Raw genomic sequence first — 18,057 nt, 5'->3', positions numbered from 1 at the left:
AAAAGGAGGGAGCACAAAAGGCATAAAAAAGTTAAATTTATTTTTACTTTTTAGAGAGGGAGAGAGAGAGGAACATTCATGTGAGAGCATAACATCGATCGGCTGCCTCCTGCACACCCCCTACCAGGAATCAAACCGGCAACCTTTTGGTGCGTGGGATAATGCCCAACCAAGTCATACCGGCCAGAGTAAGAAGTTAATTTCTAAATTGCCTGTAATACCATTTGAGGTAAAACTATTAACATTTTGGCATATTTCAACAGTCTTTTTCTATGTATGTTTTAATATAGCTCAGATATTATAATATATAAAGTACTATATCCAGATTTTTCAACATTATATTAAAATTATTTTTCTCATATCAATAAACACCCTTTTTGTAAACATAATTCTAAAGGCAGCCTAACATTCCATCGTAAGAATATACTGTAGTTTATTAAACATTCTCCTAATATCACATATTTAAGAGGAGAGTTAGTAGGTCAAAGGATATAAACATTATTACGGCCACTCTGTTTCCTAAAAAGATTGGTCTGGAGAACACAGGGAGGGGACACGCAGAGCCAGAGGGGAGGAAGGAGGGTCAAGGCCAGCAGTGAGAGGAGGACTCAGAGGTCCTGGCCTAGCCGTTCCAGCTCATCGAGGAGGAAGTCCATATCGGCCTGGGTCAGCGCGGGGTTGGCCACGATCAAGCGGAAAAAATTGCCCCGGGTCCCATGGGGCTGGTAGCCAATCATCATGGAGCCCTCCTTCACCATGCGCTCCTTGAGTACTGGGGCCACCTGTGGAAGGATACAGAGAGTGTCAGCCTGGGGTCAGGTGAGGGCTGGGCCAGGTAACTTCCTGGCCAGTGAGTTACCCAAGGTGCATTTCCCTCCGCCCCAGCCACCTTCCGGAGGCAGCTCATTGCTGTGATCCTGACCACGGCCCCAGTTTACCTTTTCCACCATGTCCAACCTGCTTGTCCTTCTCTACCATCTGCTTTATTCCTTACCTCACTTATCTCCAGGTTGGCACATTTTCTGTCAAATCCTAACTTTTCCCTGACTCCCAACACTGTTTTAGTCTAACTTCAAGCCTCTGTCATCCTTAACACCTTCTCCCCCTCTCTGAATTCCTGGAATATTTTTGCTCTGTACTCTGTGATCTAACGTGCATATTTACAGGATTTCCTTCAACATACTGGTTTCAAATAGGTAACTCTTCTTTTCCTAATATTATTCCTTAAGGGCAAGAACAATCGTGTCCTTTCAGGTCATCTGCAGCACCTACTACCAACCTATCAGAGGGATGTAGGACATATCTTCTCAGCTCCAGGAGGCAGGTCTGGACTGGCCTTACTGGTTGTTTTTCCCCAGTATCAGTGAGTAAAGCTCTCTGTCCCGGACCTGAGCTCCCAGTACAACTCCCAGCACAGGGGTCTATGTACACTGGCGACTTATCTGTAATGCCCTCTCTGTCTTCTGCTTACTTTCCAGAAACATTCCCGATTCTCCATCCACATCCCTGAGAAATGAGGACAAGTTGGTGTTTTCCGGTTCAGTCCCCAGCTCAGGAGCAGGAAACCAGCCAAGGGACTTGCCATGCCACCCACAGCCAGCAGGGGGCAGAAACACACCAGCTGCATCCATTTGCTCAACTAGGTTAACCAGAGCCCCAGGGAGGAGAAAGCCTACCTTAGCCAGCCTTTCACTGTAATCCAGACTCTCCTGCTTGCCCCGCAGGCTGGGAGGCACAAACCAGAAACACACATTGACAAACTCTGGCTGGAAGGAATGAGGAAGAGAAAGGTGTGAGCTGAGAAAGTGTCCCCTCTCACTGCTCCTCTGCGTCCAGCAGGGCTTTGCGTGTAGGACAGACTACGAGGACATAGGAACAAAGAGAACAGGGTAGGTCATACCTCCATGACCAACTCAAATCCTTCCCGCTTCTTCATTTCCTCCGCCAGGTATCTTCAAATGGAGAGTGAGCAATCACAGGAGGAGGGGGAAAGAAAACAAAAGAGACCCAGAAGATGACTGGAGAGGCACTGACAGCAGCAAAAGGCTTTGGGGAAGGGACCTGGGGAGGAGAACTGGAACCACCCACCACTCCTACCGGGCAAGGGCAAAGGCCTGGTTGACACGCCGCTCCAGCCCTTGCCCGCCCTGTGCCTTCCACATGAGCCACAACTTCAGACAGTCCACCCGGCGGCCACACTGCACCACCTTGTCTCCCGTGTCCAGGGCCACATCGTAGAACTTGTCCTGCTGGAAGAGGTAGCTGGCCTGGGACCCGTGGCAGCGCTTGAGCAGATTCTGTGGGTGGGTTGAGAGACTGTCAGACCCCACGCTCTCCACCCAGGTTTCCTCTAGCGCTTTCTTAGCTCAGTCTACCCATTCCTTTCCCTGGACCAGGCGGCACTGATGGGAGAGCTGCCAGCTGACTCAGACCCCTTTCTCTGGGTTTTCTCCTAACACCCAGAGTTCTTCCCAGACTCAACCCAGGATCCCTTTAATTGCAACTTCAAGCTGGAAACTTTTCCTTTGCCTGAAGACAGGCCATGGGGGAGTGAGAACCCACTACAGGGAGTTAGGGTGGCCACAGATATTCAGCTTCAGATGGGATGGTAAGTAGAACACAGCAAGGCCAGGACCCCTCTAAGGTTGGATAGAAAAGAAGACAAGGTCTAAGCTGAGAGCAGGGACCAGGTCAGGGCTGGGGAAGGCTCACCGTGGTGTCACGGAGAAGGAGAGCTGAGCACTGCAGGCCTGCTGCGAGGAGCTTGTGGGGGTTCCAGGCCACGGAGTCAGCTCTGGGGTGGGCACAGCAAAGCTGGGTGAGCTGGCTCTTCCTCAAGCTGCCCAGCCAAGCTGCCTTCCCTTTCCAGACCTCAGTAAAACGAGCTTCAGCCTCACCCCGCCCAGCAGCCAGGGTGATTGCTATGTCTGCCACCTGAACTCCAGCCCCAGGCAACCATCTCTCCAAACCCCTCCCACCAACCTCCTTGCCCACTGCCACTGAAAGCTCCCTGTCCATGACTATTCTATGGATCAAGCATTTGAAAAGTGGGATGCAGGGAACAGGGGCTGTAGGCACCTCTGGATCCCATCCAGGAGATGTCTATGGGTCTGTGACAGCAGGACGCTTCCACCCCAGGCAGCCTGTGTAGCAGAAGGAACAGCACGGGCTTGGCCTCAGCTCAGCCCACCCCACCCTGAGGCCCAAGTCCTACTCACATCCACGTGCAGCCACAGTCCACGACGCTGGCACACGTCAGCAATTGCTTCCAGGGGATCAAAGGCCCCCAGAACAGTAGTCCCAGAGGTGGCACTGACCAGGAACGGCACAGCACCCTAATGCAAAAATGCAGAGAGAGAAAGAGGCTGTGCATCCAAAAAGCAACCCAGAGCCTGGTTGCTAGAGCCCAGCTCTGAAACCTCCGCATGCCTGACCTGGGTCCTTTCAACCTTACAAGGTACTACCATCCTCTTTAATTTGCAGGTGAGGACACTGAGATTCAGAGGTGTAAAGAAACCTGCCCCCAAGATGCAGCTCCAGAGATGGAACCCAAACCTAGATCTGTCTGGTGGTCTATCTCCAAAACTCATACTCTTTCAAAAAATTTTAATGCCTTACTGGAAAATCAAATGATATTTTACAATTTCTAGTAGTACAAAAGTTTATAAAGAAATTGAACCCAGCAGGTGTGGCTCAGTGGTTGAGCGTCTACCTATGAACCTGGAGGTCACGGTTTGATTCCCAGTCAGGTCACATGCCCGGGTTGTGGGGCAATCCCCAGTGTAGGGCATGCAGGAGGCAGCTGGTCTATGATTCTCTCTCATCACTGATGTTTCTATCTCTCTTTCCCTCTCCCTTCCTCTCTGAAATCAATAAAAATATCTTTTTTAAAAAAAATAAATTGAGTTAATAGTAAAAAAATGTCACAAAGAAAAACCCAAGCCCAAATGGCTTCACTTATCAATTCTACCAAACATTTAAAAAAGAAGTGATACCAGTTCTTCACTGATTTCTAAAAAAAAAGAGAGAGAGAGAGAGAGAGAGAGGAGGAAACACTCCTGAATTCATCCTATGAGGCAAGTATTAACCTGCTACTTCAACCAGACAAAACATCACAAGAAAACTACAGATAACATCTCTTATGAATACAGATATAAAATCTAAAAGACACGAGCAAACTGAAGTAACAACATAAACAGAACAATACACCGTGACAAAATGGGATTTGTTCCAGGAGTGCAAGCTTGGGTTAATACCCAAAATTCAATTAAAATAATATACCCAAATATGCCCTATCAATAGGAAAAGGGCAGAAAACACATCTCAATGTGGTCTATTGGTCATCTCAATAGAAACAGAAAAACATTTGAGAAAATTCCAACACTCCTTTACGATAAAAATACTCAACAATCTAGAAATTGAAGGGAACTTTCTCAACCTGATCAAGAACAACTACAGAAACCACAGCTAGCCCAGCTGGTTCACTTGTTGGAGTGTTATCCCGTATACCAAAATGATGTGGGTTCCATTCCAGGTCAGGCACATACCTAGGTTGTGGGTTTGATCCCTAGTTGGGGTGCATACAGGAGGCAACTGGTCAATGCTTCTCTCACATCGATGTTTCTCTCTCTCTCCCTTCCTGTGTCTCTAAAATAAAAAACACAAAACATACAAAAAAAAATACAAACCATAGCTAACATTATAATCAATGGTGAAAGACTAAAAGCCTTCACCCTAAGATCAGAAACAAGACAAGGATACCCACTCTCCTCACTTTTATTCAACATGGTACTGAGGTTCTAGCAGGGCAATTAGGTAAGAAAATAAAATAAGAGGCAACCAGATTGAAAAGGAAAAAAAGAGATCTGTTTATAGATAACATGATATTGTATCTATAAAATCCTAAGGAATCCGATAAAACAACTATTAGAATTAGCCTTAGCCAGTGTGGCTTGGAGGTGAGAACATAGGGCCATGCACTGAAAGGGTTGCCTCTTTGATTCCCGGGCAAGTCTCTCTGTCTCTCCGCCCCTTCCCTCCATCCCTTCTACTCTCTAAAAATCAATGGAAAAAATATCCTCAGGTGAGGATTAACAACAACAAAACACATTAGAATTAATAAATGAGTTCAGCAAGTTTGCAGGGTATAAGAGCAATATTAAAAAGTCAATTAGAGCCCAGCTGCAGTGGCTCAGTGGTTGAGTGTTGACCTACGACCTATGAACCAGGAGGTCACAGTTCGATTCCCAGTCAGGGCATGGGCCCGGGTTGCGGGCTTGATTCCCAATTGAGCAGGAGGCAGCCGATCAGTGATTCTCTCTCATCATTGATGTTTCTATCTCTCTCTCCCTCTCCTTTCCTCTCTGAAATCAATTTAAAAAACAACAACACAAGCAACCAAAGAAAAAATAAATTGGACCTCATCAAATATAAAACTTTCGTGCTTCAAAGGACACCCTCAAGAATGTGAAAAGACAATGTAGAGACTGGAAGAAGATATTTGCAAATCATATATCTGATAAGAGATTTATATCTAGAATGGAAAAGAATAAGCACATGACAGGATGCTCAACATCATTAGTCATCAGGGAAATACTAATCAAAACCACAGCAAGATACCACTTCACACCCACTAAGATAGCTATAATCAGAAAGAGAAGTAACAGGTGTCAGTGAGGATGTGGAGAAATTGGAACCCTTTTATACAGTGCTGGTGGGATTATACACTGGAGCAGTCACTTTGAAAAACAGTCTGGTGGTTCCTCGAAGGTTAAATATAGAATTACCATATGGCTTAGCCATTCCACTACCAGGTATATAACCAGAAGAAATAAAAAAAAATATGTTCACATAAAAACTTGTACACAAATGTTTAGAGCAGCACTACTTATAATATCCCCAAACTAGAAATAACCCAAATGTCCATCAACTAAGAAATTAATAAAGTGTGGTATATCTATAGAATGGGATATTATTTAGCAATAAGAAAGAATGAAGAACTGGTACATGCTACAATATGAATGAACCTTGAAAACATGCTAAGCAAAAGAAGTCCATTACAAAAACCATGTATAGGACGATTCCATTTCTATGAAAAATCCAGAATAGATAAATCCATAGAGACAGCACGTAGATTTGTGGTTTCCTAATGGGAAAGAAGTATGGGAATATTGGAGATGGATGGCTAAAAGATATGGGGTTTCTTTTGAGAGTGATGAAAATATTCTAATATTTATTGTACTGATGGTTGCACAACTCTGTAAATATGTTTAAAACCACTGAATTGTACACTATAAGTGGGTAAATTGTATGGCATGAGAATGTAATTCTATCTTAATAAAGAAAGCTGTTACCGCCTGACCAGCATGACTCAGTGGTTGAACACTGACCTATGAACCAGGAGGTAATGGTTCAACTTCCCATGCCTGGGTTGCCGGCTCAATTCTCAGTGGGAGGCATACAGAAGGCAGCCAACCAATGATTCTCTCCCATCATTGATGTTTCTATATCTCTCTCCCTCTCCCTTCCTCTCTGAAATTAATAAAAAAAATTTTTTTCAAAAAAGCTATTACCCAGGCCCGCCGGCATGGCTCAGTGGTTGAGCATTGACCTATTAGCCAGGAGGTCACGGTTTGATTCCCGGTCAGGGGACATCCCCAGGCTCCAGGCTCTCTGGAATCAATTAAAATATTTTAAAAATAAATAAGTAAATAATAAAAAATTAAAAAGCTATACCCAAAAAAGTTTATACAATAAAAGTGATACCCCACTGTTCTATTTTTTTAAATTGATTTTAGAGAGAGAGGAAAGGAGAGAGGAGTGGGGAAACAACAATTTGTTGTTCCACTTATACATTCATTGGTTGATTCTTTTTAAAAAATATATATTTTTATTGATTTCAGAGAGTAAGGGAGAGGAAGAGAGAGATAGAAACATCAATGATGAGAGAGAATCATTGATCGGCTGTCCCCTGCACACCCACTACTGGGGATGGAGCCCGCAACCCAGTGCCCCTGACCGGAATCAAACCAGAGACCCTTCAGTCCGCAGGCCAACACTCCATCCACTGAGCCAAACCAGCTAGGGCCATTGGTTGATTCTTGTATGTGCCTTGACCGGTGATTGAACCCGAAACCTTGGTATATCAGGATGGCGCTCCAACCAACTGAGCTACCCGGCCAGGGCCTACTCTACTGTTCTAATTGTTGCTCATACTGCTACTAGAGGTAACATCCCTATGTCAATAAATTCATATTGTTCCCAATAACAATAGGCTCATCACACTGTCCTTCCTTTACTGCAATTTGCTATATAAACTTTATATATATATACAGACTTAAACATATGGTGAAGGTATTTTGATGTTAGTCTCTATATCCCCACTTTATTCTTTTAAATGTCTACATAGTACTCCAATAATAATAACAACAATAATGGTAGCCAATATGTATAGTGCTTCATGGGCTCTAAATGCTTTACATATATTAATTCACTTAATCCTTACAATGATCCTATGTGATAACTTCTACATTATGCTCATTTTATAAAGGAAGAAACCAAGACACACAGATATGGTATCATAATCTATCTACTGATGGACATTAAATTTTTAAAAATTTTACACTTAGCTCCAGTGCACAGAATTCTAAGTACTGTGATGATGATTTATAGAATAGATCCTAGCAGTGAGACTCTGAATCAGTGGACAGATACATTTACAATTTATAGATAGTGCCAAAATGCCCTCCAAGATGGCTGCAGCCGTCCAATAGCCCCCGTGTGGAGGCCTCCACCCTTCCCACTTCGCACAGCCTGCACTCCTCACACGGGCCCACACATCCTCCCAAGGCTCTCTGCACCGACCCTCAGCTCACAGGAACCTTCCACCTACACCTCAGGCTGCCAGCACCCTCTCTGTGGTGCCGCCTGGGAGTTCCACTCAGTGACTCAGTCCTGCTCCTGCCTCCCAGGGTCCTGTCCCGTCTGTGGGTCTCGGCAGGTTCCCGAGAGGAACACAGCGTGTCCTTGGCCCTCAGGCTCTCTCAGTAGAGGCAGGCACCGAGATCAAGGAGAGGGATGAGGGTGCCTCGATCAGGGAGAGCCCAAAGAATCCTCCAAGAAAAGAACACGCCCAGCTCCACCCACACCACACCCCTGCACCCCAAACTCACTCACCTCAGCTTCGGCCAGACTGATCTGCCTCTCCAGATCCTCAGGGATCATCTTCCCTCTGGAAAAAAAAAACCGAGTGGGTAACGGAGTAATTGCTCTCTAGGCCAGGAAGTGTTGAGAGCAGGGTAATGTGGGGTTCGCAATACAGAGGCCACAGTGTTGATCTTTTCCCTTAGACATCTCAGGGCACAGGGCAGGAGACTCTAGCACTGAGAGACAGAAGCAACTATTGTGTAGAAACAGAGAGTAGAGAGAAGTCCACCAGAGGCGTGGGCCTGCGGCCAGAGCCTCTCACAGCAGGAAGGCATGCTGCACCAAGCCGGTCAGGGCCACAAGGACAGGACCGTCACCTCTCATCCGCCTTGACCACTCGGACACTGTCGGTGCCAAGTCCCAGGAAAGCAGCTCCTTTATTGATGGAGTAGTGACACTGTGGAGAAAGGCAGAGAGCATGTCAGGCTAGGGTGAGAGGCAGGGAGGATGGGGAGGAGAGAGAGACTAATAGAAGTCAAGTGTAAGTTGTAATAGGTGAGATCCTGTAGACCTGGGCTTCTCAAGCATTCATGAGCCTTCAAATCGCCAGGGTCTTTGATTAAATGCAGAGTCAGATACAACAGGTCTGGGGTGAGGCCTGAGATTCTGCATTTCTAACAAACGCCCCGTGATACTGATGCTGCTGGTCCAAGGACCACCCTCTAGGTAGAAAGGGTGTGGACTGTGTCCACCTCACTAGCTGCCCCTTCCCATTCCCTCCCCTACAATTGAAGGGAAGGTGGATGGGAGCCCCTGATTCGAAGGAAGCACATACAATGGGGGCAGGCTGGCCTTGGGAGAGACGGGACTGGGCAGCAGAGAACCTGACAGATCTTGGACTCACTGGCTAGAGGTTAGAATCAGGAGCCCAGGGTAGGCCTGTGCCTCTTCCCCACCTCCTTCGTTGTGAAGAGGGCCAGGGGTGGCAGTGCCCGGAGGCCCTTCTGCTTGCAATCAGGAAAGCGCTGATAGCGGGCCAGGTTCACGGCATACATGTTGGAGACAGAGCCACCTGTCATAGGGAGGGGATGGTGGCAAGAGGGACAGACAGTGGGTCAAAACTGGAGCTTGCCCCTCTTGACCTCTCTACCCAGAAGAACTGATAAAAAAACACACGAGGGATTGGCTCCCAGGTCTCTACAAATGCCACGATAGCCCAGAACAGCCCAGGGATCTAGATCCCCTGACTACATATCCTGGGCTGTCCCCAAGACAGCCCCCACCCGGAGAGAGCAGGCACTAGAGCATTGATCCCATGGGCTGTTTGGCAAACAGGGAGAGGCAGGGTATTGGGCAGCCTCTTTCTGGTGTGGCCAGAGCTTAGCTGGAGGGGAAACAAAGAGCTCTAAGCCCTGCCAGCTTAGAGCAAGAGAATGGTGGGGAAGGAAGAACCCTTTAAAAGGCCAAAGAAAGACACCCCTCCTTCTCACATACCAGGGCAGAAGACCCCATCCCCAGAGCTCCAGCCCACCAACGCCCGGAGTTTTTTCAGCACCTCTTCTTCCATGAGTACAAACACGGGGGCGATTTCATAAGTGTACCTGCCAGGAGAAGGGACAATGAGAAAGGGGAAGGGACAGGGAAGGAGGCCAGGTGAGACTCTCAGAGGAGTCAGAGAGAGCAGGGGGTGAGAAGGAGTGAGGGAAGGGCCCAAAGAGAGGAAGGAGTTGGTGACAAAGAACCAAGGAAGCAAGAATGAGAACAGGCCCTGGTTGGGTAGCTCAGCTGATTAGAGCGTCATCCAACACACCAAGGTTGCAAATTTGATACTCAGTTAGGCACATACAAGAATCAACCAATGGCCTTGGCCAATGTTTCTCAGTGGTTAGAGCGTTGGGGGGTTCAATTCCTAGTCAAGAGCACGTATTGGTCAGGGTGGGTACAGGAGGCAGTCAATCAATGTGTCTCCCTCACATCGATGTTTCTTTCTCTCTCTCTCTCTCTCTCTCTCTCTCTCTCCCTTCCTTCCACTCTCTCTAAAAAATCAATGGAAAAAATATCCTCAGGTGAGGATTGACAATAACAACAACAAAAATCAACCAATGAATACATGAATAAATGGAACAAATCAATGTTTCTCTCTCTCACTGTCTCCTTCTCTAAAAACCAATTAATAGATTTATTTATTTTTTTAAAGAATGAGAACAAACTAGGGTGAGGCAGGAGAAAACTTAGAGAAAGGGAGCCTGAAGGGCACAAAGGGGAAGACTCTGCCAGCAGAGACTTCCAGAAAACAGGGATGGGGAAAAATCATTTTCTTCCCCTCCCCCCAGGCATGTGCAAACCCATATCCTCCGAGGGGTGGTGGAAGGGGCCCTTGGCATGTCTCACTGGCTGGTGTTGAGGCTCTCGGTGACAATACGCCCGGCCAGGGCATGGGGATCCAACCCTGAGAAGAGCTGGTTGAAGAAGCGAGGGTGACCTGGAGAAGGGGACAGGGGGCTCAGAGTCGAGCTGGGTACAAACTCCAGACACTCTCCCCACCAGAACCCAGGACCCACAGGTCTTCACGCTGTAGCGGATCACAGCCTGGCACCGCTCCAGGATTTGCTCCTTTGACTCCCCCTGGCTCCGCAGCTCCAAATCCAGCAGCTGCTTCAGCTCCTCTGGCTCCTTCCACTCGCAGACCTAGGGGAAGAAGTGGGAAATTCTGGGGGCCCTTAGACACTCTATTGACTGCTGCCCAAACCACATCTCAGTATACACAAGACACCACCAACATGCACTTAAAGCAACAAGTCAGGAATATTTTTAAAACAACACATGAACAAGGGTAAATAAACACAGTAAGACCCAGTATATAATCCCTGAGGCACACAGTGGGAGAAGTCTGAGGAAAAGTCTTGTTGGGGGAGCAAAGTTCTGAGCCGCGTTGATGGGCAGAAAGAACAGGGAGAAAGGACCCACCTTCTCGGAAGCACTGGTCCCTTTCCAAATGACTTCATCCACAACAACCCCAAACACGTCCCGAAGCAAGGTTTCTGCAGCCACGGGGTCCCAGTCAAGGGAGGGGAGTGGTTTAGAGTCAGCCATCAGGATAAAATCTGTGAGCAGAGCAGGAGTTATTCCCTACTCAGCCTGCATACCCCACCTGGACCTAACCAAGAACCCCAACCCCAATCCCTTAAGGAGCCTAAGGCCCCAGTCCTGCAGCTCAGTCCTGGCCTTCACTGTATAGACAAGGGCAAATGAGAGCATCCAGGGAGAAAGCCAGTAGAAACAGGTGAGAGGGAAAAAGGCAGTTAGCACAGATTAAGTGAAATCTAGTGGCCACTGCCCACCTAACGCAGCAACAAGAGGCTTACTTTTCTGCTCAGGTCTCTGTTCCGGTGAGCTGGAGGCAGGTTACACAATTTGCTTTTCAGAATGTTAGTACCAGGGAAGCAGAGGGAATGAGTACAGGCAGCAGTCACATGACCATGACATCACTCCCATGACCTTGCCCTAAAGAAAATGGACAGATTTGGGATAGGGACACTAGGTTAAGTCCTCTGAATAATCATTAGCTGACATGAAGAAGGGGGAGATGAGATAAAAGGCAAAAACACGTGCCACATTAACATCAGGGTTAAGAGGAGCAGAGAGCCAGCAGAAAGAGTGGCTTTCCACCTGAACCAAAGGGCCCTGGATAGGGTTCCTGGGATATGTTTGGCAGCGAGACAAGAGCAAGGGGAGGGGAGACTGAGGTGGGGGAGGGAGCCTGAGAGAGACCAGTGGCGGCGAAATGGTTTAGGCAGGCCTCAGAGGCCAACCTCTGCATCCCGCCCCGCACAGACTTTTCAGAACTGTCCCGATTTCTAAAGCCCTCTCCCAGAGCAGGAAGGAAAGGAGGTTGCACTGAGGAAGCATTTTGTTAAACAAGTGTAACCCTGTGCCATGCAGGCTGAGGGCGCTCAATAAACAGGGAGTGGCTGTCTGAAGCGAACACCAGCTGTGTTCATGACAGGGTGCTGGGGACTGAGAAAGCCTCCCTGTCCCAGTGGGAAGACACAGATGCACACGCAACAGTTATACCCAGGGCATGGCTGGGTGCTGACCCCAAGCATTATTCAGGAAAAGAGAAGGCTGAAGACTGGGGAAGATCAGAGTGGGACTGGAGCTGAATCTTCAAAGTGGGCAGGAGAAATGAGATTGGCGAAAAGGAGGAAGAGAGGCATGCAGGGGTAGGGGAGGAATGCCATGAGCTTACATCAGGAAGGAGTACGGCTTGTTCTAAGGTCAGCGAAAGGGCCCAGCTGGCTGGAGGAAGGGTCTGCAAGAGTGATACAGGAGCACAGCTGCACAAGATTATGGGGAGCCTGGAGTGCCAGCCAGGCCAAGGAATCTAAATTTTTTCCTGCAGAAAATGGGAAGTCACTGAAAGATTCCGTGTCAAGAAAAATGTGATGAAATTGATGCTCTCCAAAGACCAGTGTTAAGCAGCAGGATGCAGAAGTAATAGGCTGTTGCCATAAACCAGACAAGAGGTGGTCCACACTGGAATAGGATGGTGTCCGTAGGAAAGGACAGATACAGGAAGCTGCAGGCTTGGCCACTCACTAGATTACACTGAATTCAACACAGACGGAATCTACGTTGGAGGAGAAGGAAGAGTCAAAGATAACCTTGGGGTTTCAAGCCTGGGTGACTGGAAAAATAATCATCCCCCCGAAAGAAATTAGGGTGCAGAAAGGGGAAGCTGGAGGGAAAGTAAATGCCTATTTCTTGGAAACACTCATCCACGTGGAGGTGTCCTGGGGCTACAGATACTCATATGGGAGGTGGTCAGGCCGAACTCTGATGAGAAGCTAGAATAGAAAGCAAATTTGAGAGTCAGGGTACTGCTGAAGCCTTGTGACCAGCTCCTTCAAATTACCATTTGTTCCGATCAATGGCATATGTACTTTCTGAGCAGCACTTCAAAACATACGAAGAAGTGGAAAATTGGGTCTCTGAATGGTTTGCCTCAAAACAAGAAAAGTTCTATTGGGACAGTATCCACAAATTACCTAAAAGATGGGGGAAATGTGTAGCTAGCGATGGACATTACTTTGAATAAAGCACTTTTGATGTTTCTCTTGAAATTATCGTGTTTTCTTTGATTACAAAATCTGCATTTTTAACCGGTTAAGAGCCAATCCGCATTTGGGAACATTGGTGCAATTTCATGTGGTTGTGGATTTCAGTGTGACTCACCTTATGAATTCGGATTTTGTAATCACAACCAATGTGCCCTGACCTGGAATCAAACCAGCAACCTTTTGGTGCATGGGACGACACCCAACCAATTGAGCCACACGGGCCAGGGCTAAGAGAACATTCTTTTGTTTGTTTGTTTGTTAATCCTCACCCAAAGGTATTTTTCCATTGATTTTTAGAAAGAGTAGAAAGGAGGGGGAGAGACAGAGAGAGAGACACATCGATTGGTTGCCTTCCACATGCGCCCTGACCGGGGTCAGGATGAAGCCTGCAACTTGACAGGAATCAAACCGGAGACCCTTCCTCTGCAGGCCAATGCTCTATCCACTGAGTCAAACCAGCTAGGGCTAAGAGAACATTCTTATTCTTAGAAAACATGCTGAAACACACAGCAATAAAGGAGCAAAAATACTGTCAATTTCAGTTCAGAAAAAGACAATACTGTGTGCATGTATCTACAAACATTTTTTTTTTTTTAATATATGTTATTGCTTCTCTACAGAGAGGAAGGGAGAGGGATAGAGAGTTAGAAACATCGATGAGAGAGAAGCATCGATCAGCTGCCTCCCACACACCCCGCACTGGGGATGTGCCCGCAACCAAGGTACATGCCCTTGACCGGAATCAAACCCGGGACCCTTCAGTCTCTAGGCCGACGCTCTATCCAGTGAGCCAAACCGGCTAGGGCACAAACATTTTTAGAAAAATAAAAGCTCATAAAGTTCACCCTTTTAAAGAATACAACTCAGTGGTTTTGAAAAATTTATTCACAAGTTGCGTACTGATTACGTTATTTAATTCCAGACCATTTTCATCATCCCCAAAAGAAACCCCATAGCTACTAGCAGTCACTCTCTATACAAAAAGACTGAAAAAGATGGGGAAAGTCTTCAAAATATTAACTGTGGTTATTTTGGGTATTGGAATTATAATTTTTATTTTCTTATTTATATGCCTCTATATTTTTATAATTTTATATGATAATTTCAATTACTTATATAATTAAAATAAAGGTTATTTTTCAACAACAAAAAAAGATTAAGAAGGAATTAAGGGGCAACAAGAATTCCAAAATACACAAAGCTCCAGGCTCAAGGAATGACCCTAGTACAGTGGTTGGCAAACTGCGGCTCGCGAGCCACATGCGGCTCTTTGGCCCCTTGAGTGTGGCTCTTCCTAAGCCTTAGGAGTACCCTAATTAAGTTAATAACAATGTACCTACCTATATAGTTTAAGTTAAAAAAATTTGGCTCTCAAAAGAAATTTCAATCGTTGTACTGTTGATATTTGGCTCTGTTGACTAATGAGTTTGCCGACCACTGCCCTAGTACATCATGTGCTTTCCCAATTCCTCAACCCACTATCATCCCAAAGATCTGAGTGACAAAGGTAGCCATATACTGCTCATTTCTATCACAGAGCCCAGCTGGCTCTCAGAGAAAGGACTGGGTTTAGCTAGTTCAGCAAACATGGCTGAGTATTTACTAGTTGTCAGCTAAAAGGCCAGAAGGAAGGCTGGCAGGTAAAATGAAGGCATGCTCACCACAACAGATTTGAAGTTTATCATGGATAGGCAGGGCTAATGAACTCTGCTCAACTGGCCCAGAGTAGCCCTCAAAAAGGAAAAAACATAGGCTCTCCTTAAAGCTATAGAGAGCTGGTGCAGGAAAACACTAATTGGTATTCATTACAATACCATTTGAATAAATGATGGAGTGGTCCTGAGAGAAGTGTGTACCAAGGAAGTCTGGGAAGGTCACACAGGAGGGGGCCTGCCTGTGGGCAAATGGATTTGGGAAGGAGCTTCTTAAAGCCCTTTCAGCCAGGCTTGTTAGAAAATGAAAACACTGATTCTATGGTATCTACTGACTCAACACCCACATTCATAGAGAGGCGCCTATTCTCTTTAAGTACCCATTGTGAGGGAGAGGACTAATTAGCCTTCTTTAAGAAAAGCACCAAAACCCTAGATGGTTTGGCTCAGTGGATAGAGTGTCAGCCTGCAGACTGAAGGGTTTCGGATTAAATTCCGGGCAAGGGCACATGTCTGGGTTGTGGGCTTGATCCCCAGTGGGGGGCATGCCGGAGGCAGCCGATCAATGATTCTCTCTCAGCATTGATGTTTCTATCTCTCTCTCCCTTCTTCCTCTCTTCAATCAATAAAAACATATTTTTAAATTTTTTTTTAAAGAAAAGCACTAAATACAGCCAGGCCAGAGGTCACAGGTTCAATTCCTAGTCAGGGCACATGTCCAGATTGCAGGCTAGATCCCAAGTGGGGGATATGCAAGAGGCAGTCAGTCAATGATTCTCTCTCATCACTGATGTTTCTTTCTCTTTCTCCCCCCCCACCCTCTCTCTTTCTCCCTTCCTCTCTGAAATAAATTTTAAAAGGCACCAAATACAAAATAGGCACTCAAAAAAAAAGTTAAGTTTTCATCTTCCCCATTCTTCCCTCCCTTCCCCCAGGTCTTGCACAAAGGCACTCAATAAACATTTGGTGAATCGATAATTTTCAAGTACAGAAAAATAATACTGCATTCCACTAACATTTGATTTGCATAAACCAAAAAAATCTATACTAATGATAACTTAGAAGATTTGCAAAATATTTTTTTCTTCTCAAAGCCTTCTCATCTATAATCTCATTATTTCCTCACAGTAGTGCTAGAAATTAGTCTGAAAAGGTATTTATTTATTTACTTATTTATCTTCATTTTCAAGATGAGGTCTCTTGGGCCAGATAGAATTAACTTGTCTAAGATTACAAAGGTAATATGGGAGCAAGCCTAAATTGCTGATTTCTGACTTCTAGGCTAGTACCTATTAGTCCCTTTTAAGTATGGTATTTCTAACTACCTCTCACCATACACAAAAATAAACTGCAGCTGACACAAAGATGTAAACTAAAAATATACAAGTATAAGAATACCAAAAGGAAATATTTTTATAATCTTGAAGTAGCATGTCATAAAAACCCAAAAGCCACAGGCAGATTTGACTAGGTAAAAAATTTTTAAAAGTCTGTGTAAAGACAGACACCATTAAATTGGTTAAAGATCACTGATGGCTTTATTTTCCCCCAACTCGGTGTATTCCAAAATGGTTTTTCCTCTCCTTGCAATTATTGCTTTCCATGTAATTTTTAAAATAAGTTTAGCCCTGGCCAGTTTTCTCAGTGGTTAGAGAGTTGGCCTGCAGACCTAAGGGTCTTAGGTTCAATTCCTAGTCAAGAGCATGTACCTTGGTTGCAGGTTTGATCCCCAGTTTGGGAGGCAACCAGTTATCTCACTCTTTTTCTCTTTCACACCCCTCCTCCCTCCCTTCCTCTCTCTCTAAAGATCAATGAAAAAAAATATCCTCAGATGAGGATTAAGAAAAACACAAAACAAAATAAGTTGCCCTAACTGGTTTGGCTCAATGGATAGAGCCTGCGGACTCAAGGGTCCCAGGTTCGATTCCGGTCAAGGGCATGTACCTTGGTTGCGGGCACATCCCCAGTAGGGAGTGTGCAGGAGGAGCTGATCGATGTTTCTCTCTCATCAATGTTTCTAGCTCTCTATCCCTCTCCCTTCCTCTGTGTAGAAAATCAATAAAATATATATATTTTAAAAAAAATAAGTTTAACTTCCATGAAAAGTCCTGTTTTAATTAGAATTTAACAACATATAACAAAAACCTAGGTCTCTATGATATTAAGTCTTCCTACTAATGGACATGGTAAAACTCTCCATTTAATCAAGCCCTTAGCCCTTTTTGTCTTTCTCTAAAATAGTATGATTTTTTAAAATACTATATGACTTGAAGTTTCCTGTTAAATTTATTTCTAGAAATGTCAAAACTTTTATTGTGAATGAGATTATGACATTTTTATGGTTGGTTACTGTTATTATATTATATAATTTGTTAATCTTACATCTGGCCATGCTACTAAACTCACTAGTTTTACTATTTTGTCAATTAAGTCTCTTTGTAGATGAATATAAGAAAATGATGAGATTTTTTTGAGTGGCCAGGAGCTCTAGTAGTATAATCGTTTTGATAGTAAACATTCTTGTTTGTGCCTATATAGGAATGTTACAAGTTTTTTCCATAAAGCATAACTTTTGCTCTGAAAAAAAGTTGAAAGATAAATGAAAATCCAAGAGAAAATATTTTAAATGCATCTGATAAATAAAAAGTTAATATAACATAGAGAAGATTTCTACCAGTCAATAGGAAATAGAGAAATGACTACTTTTCTTAAGGGGTAAAAGATGAACAGGCAGTGAAACAATGAAAATGGTAAAAACCAACAACAAAAAAACCAACAACAAAAACAAGAGATGCGAGGAACCAAGATGGCGGCATAGGTAAACACCAGAGATTGCTCCTCGCACAACCACTTCAAAAATACAACTAAAAGACGGAACGGACATCACCCAGGACCACAGGAAGGCTGGCTGAGGGGAAATTCTACAACTAGAAGGAAAGAGAAAACCATACCGAGACTCAGAGGAGGCGCAGTGCGGAAGTCAAATACTAAGGTGCAGAGGTGCGCTCGGAGCCGGCTGGCGTCTGAGGGCGCGGTTGTCTGTTTCAATCGGGAGGGAGTCTCAGGCTCTGAGCTCCAGATCCAGGCAAGTCTCTAGGGACCCAGACTCAAATGGGAGAAGTGGGACTGTCTGGCATCGG

General features: G+C 45.3%; 1 protein-coding gene across 3 annotated transcripts in view; it reads right to left on the bottom strand.

The window, feature by feature from the left end:
- Nucleotides 1-320: 320 nt before the first annotated feature.
- Nucleotides 321-18,057, bottom strand: part of CSAD (cysteine sulfinic acid decarboxylase) — a 25,369-nt gene continuing 7,632 nt past the window's right edge. The window contains exons 1-15 of one of the 3 annotated variants that reach the window (XM_014542081.1): nucleotides 11,511-11,649; nucleotides 11,113-11,249; nucleotides 10,707-10,833; nucleotides 10,537-10,627; nucleotides 9,640-9,746; nucleotides 9,102-9,217; nucleotides 8,523-8,602; nucleotides 8,176-8,230; nucleotides 3,219-3,335; nucleotides 3,079-3,143; nucleotides 2,713-2,794; nucleotides 2,098-2,297; nucleotides 1,901-1,952; nucleotides 1,677-1,766; nucleotides 321-782 (exon numbers count right to left, since the gene is read on the bottom strand). In XM_014542081.1, the coding sequence (XP_014397567.1) occupies nucleotides 609-782; nucleotides 1,677-1,766; nucleotides 1,901-1,952; nucleotides 2,098-2,297; nucleotides 2,713-2,794; nucleotides 3,079-3,143; nucleotides 3,219-3,335; nucleotides 8,176-8,230; nucleotides 8,523-8,602; nucleotides 9,102-9,217; nucleotides 9,640-9,746; nucleotides 10,537-10,627; nucleotides 10,707-10,833; nucleotides 11,113-11,238 (1,482 nt within the window). In that variant the 5' untranslated portion in view covers nucleotides 11,239-11,249; nucleotides 11,511-11,649 and the 3' untranslated portion in view covers nucleotides 321-608. Of the gene's footprint in view, nucleotides 783-1,676; nucleotides 1,767-1,900; nucleotides 1,953-2,097; nucleotides 2,298-2,712; nucleotides 2,795-3,078; nucleotides 3,144-3,218; nucleotides 3,336-8,175; nucleotides 8,231-8,522; nucleotides 8,603-9,101; nucleotides 9,218-9,639; nucleotides 9,747-10,536; nucleotides 10,628-10,706; nucleotides 10,834-11,112; nucleotides 11,250-11,510; nucleotides 11,650-18,057 lie in introns of those variants that run through there. The other 2 variants (XM_014542080.1, XM_014542082.1) reach the window with 2 other exon arrangements.

This window comes from Myotis brandtii, unplaced genomic scaffold (genome assembly GCF_000412655.1).
Source record: "Myotis brandtii unplaced genomic scaffold, ASM41265v1 scaffold29, whole genome shotgun sequence".
Classification (NCBI taxonomy): domain Eukaryota; kingdom Metazoa; phylum Chordata; class Mammalia; order Chiroptera; family Vespertilionidae; genus Myotis; species Myotis brandtii.
Note: the sequence above shows the minus strand (reverse complement) of the source record. Positions and strands in the feature narration are given on the sequence as shown.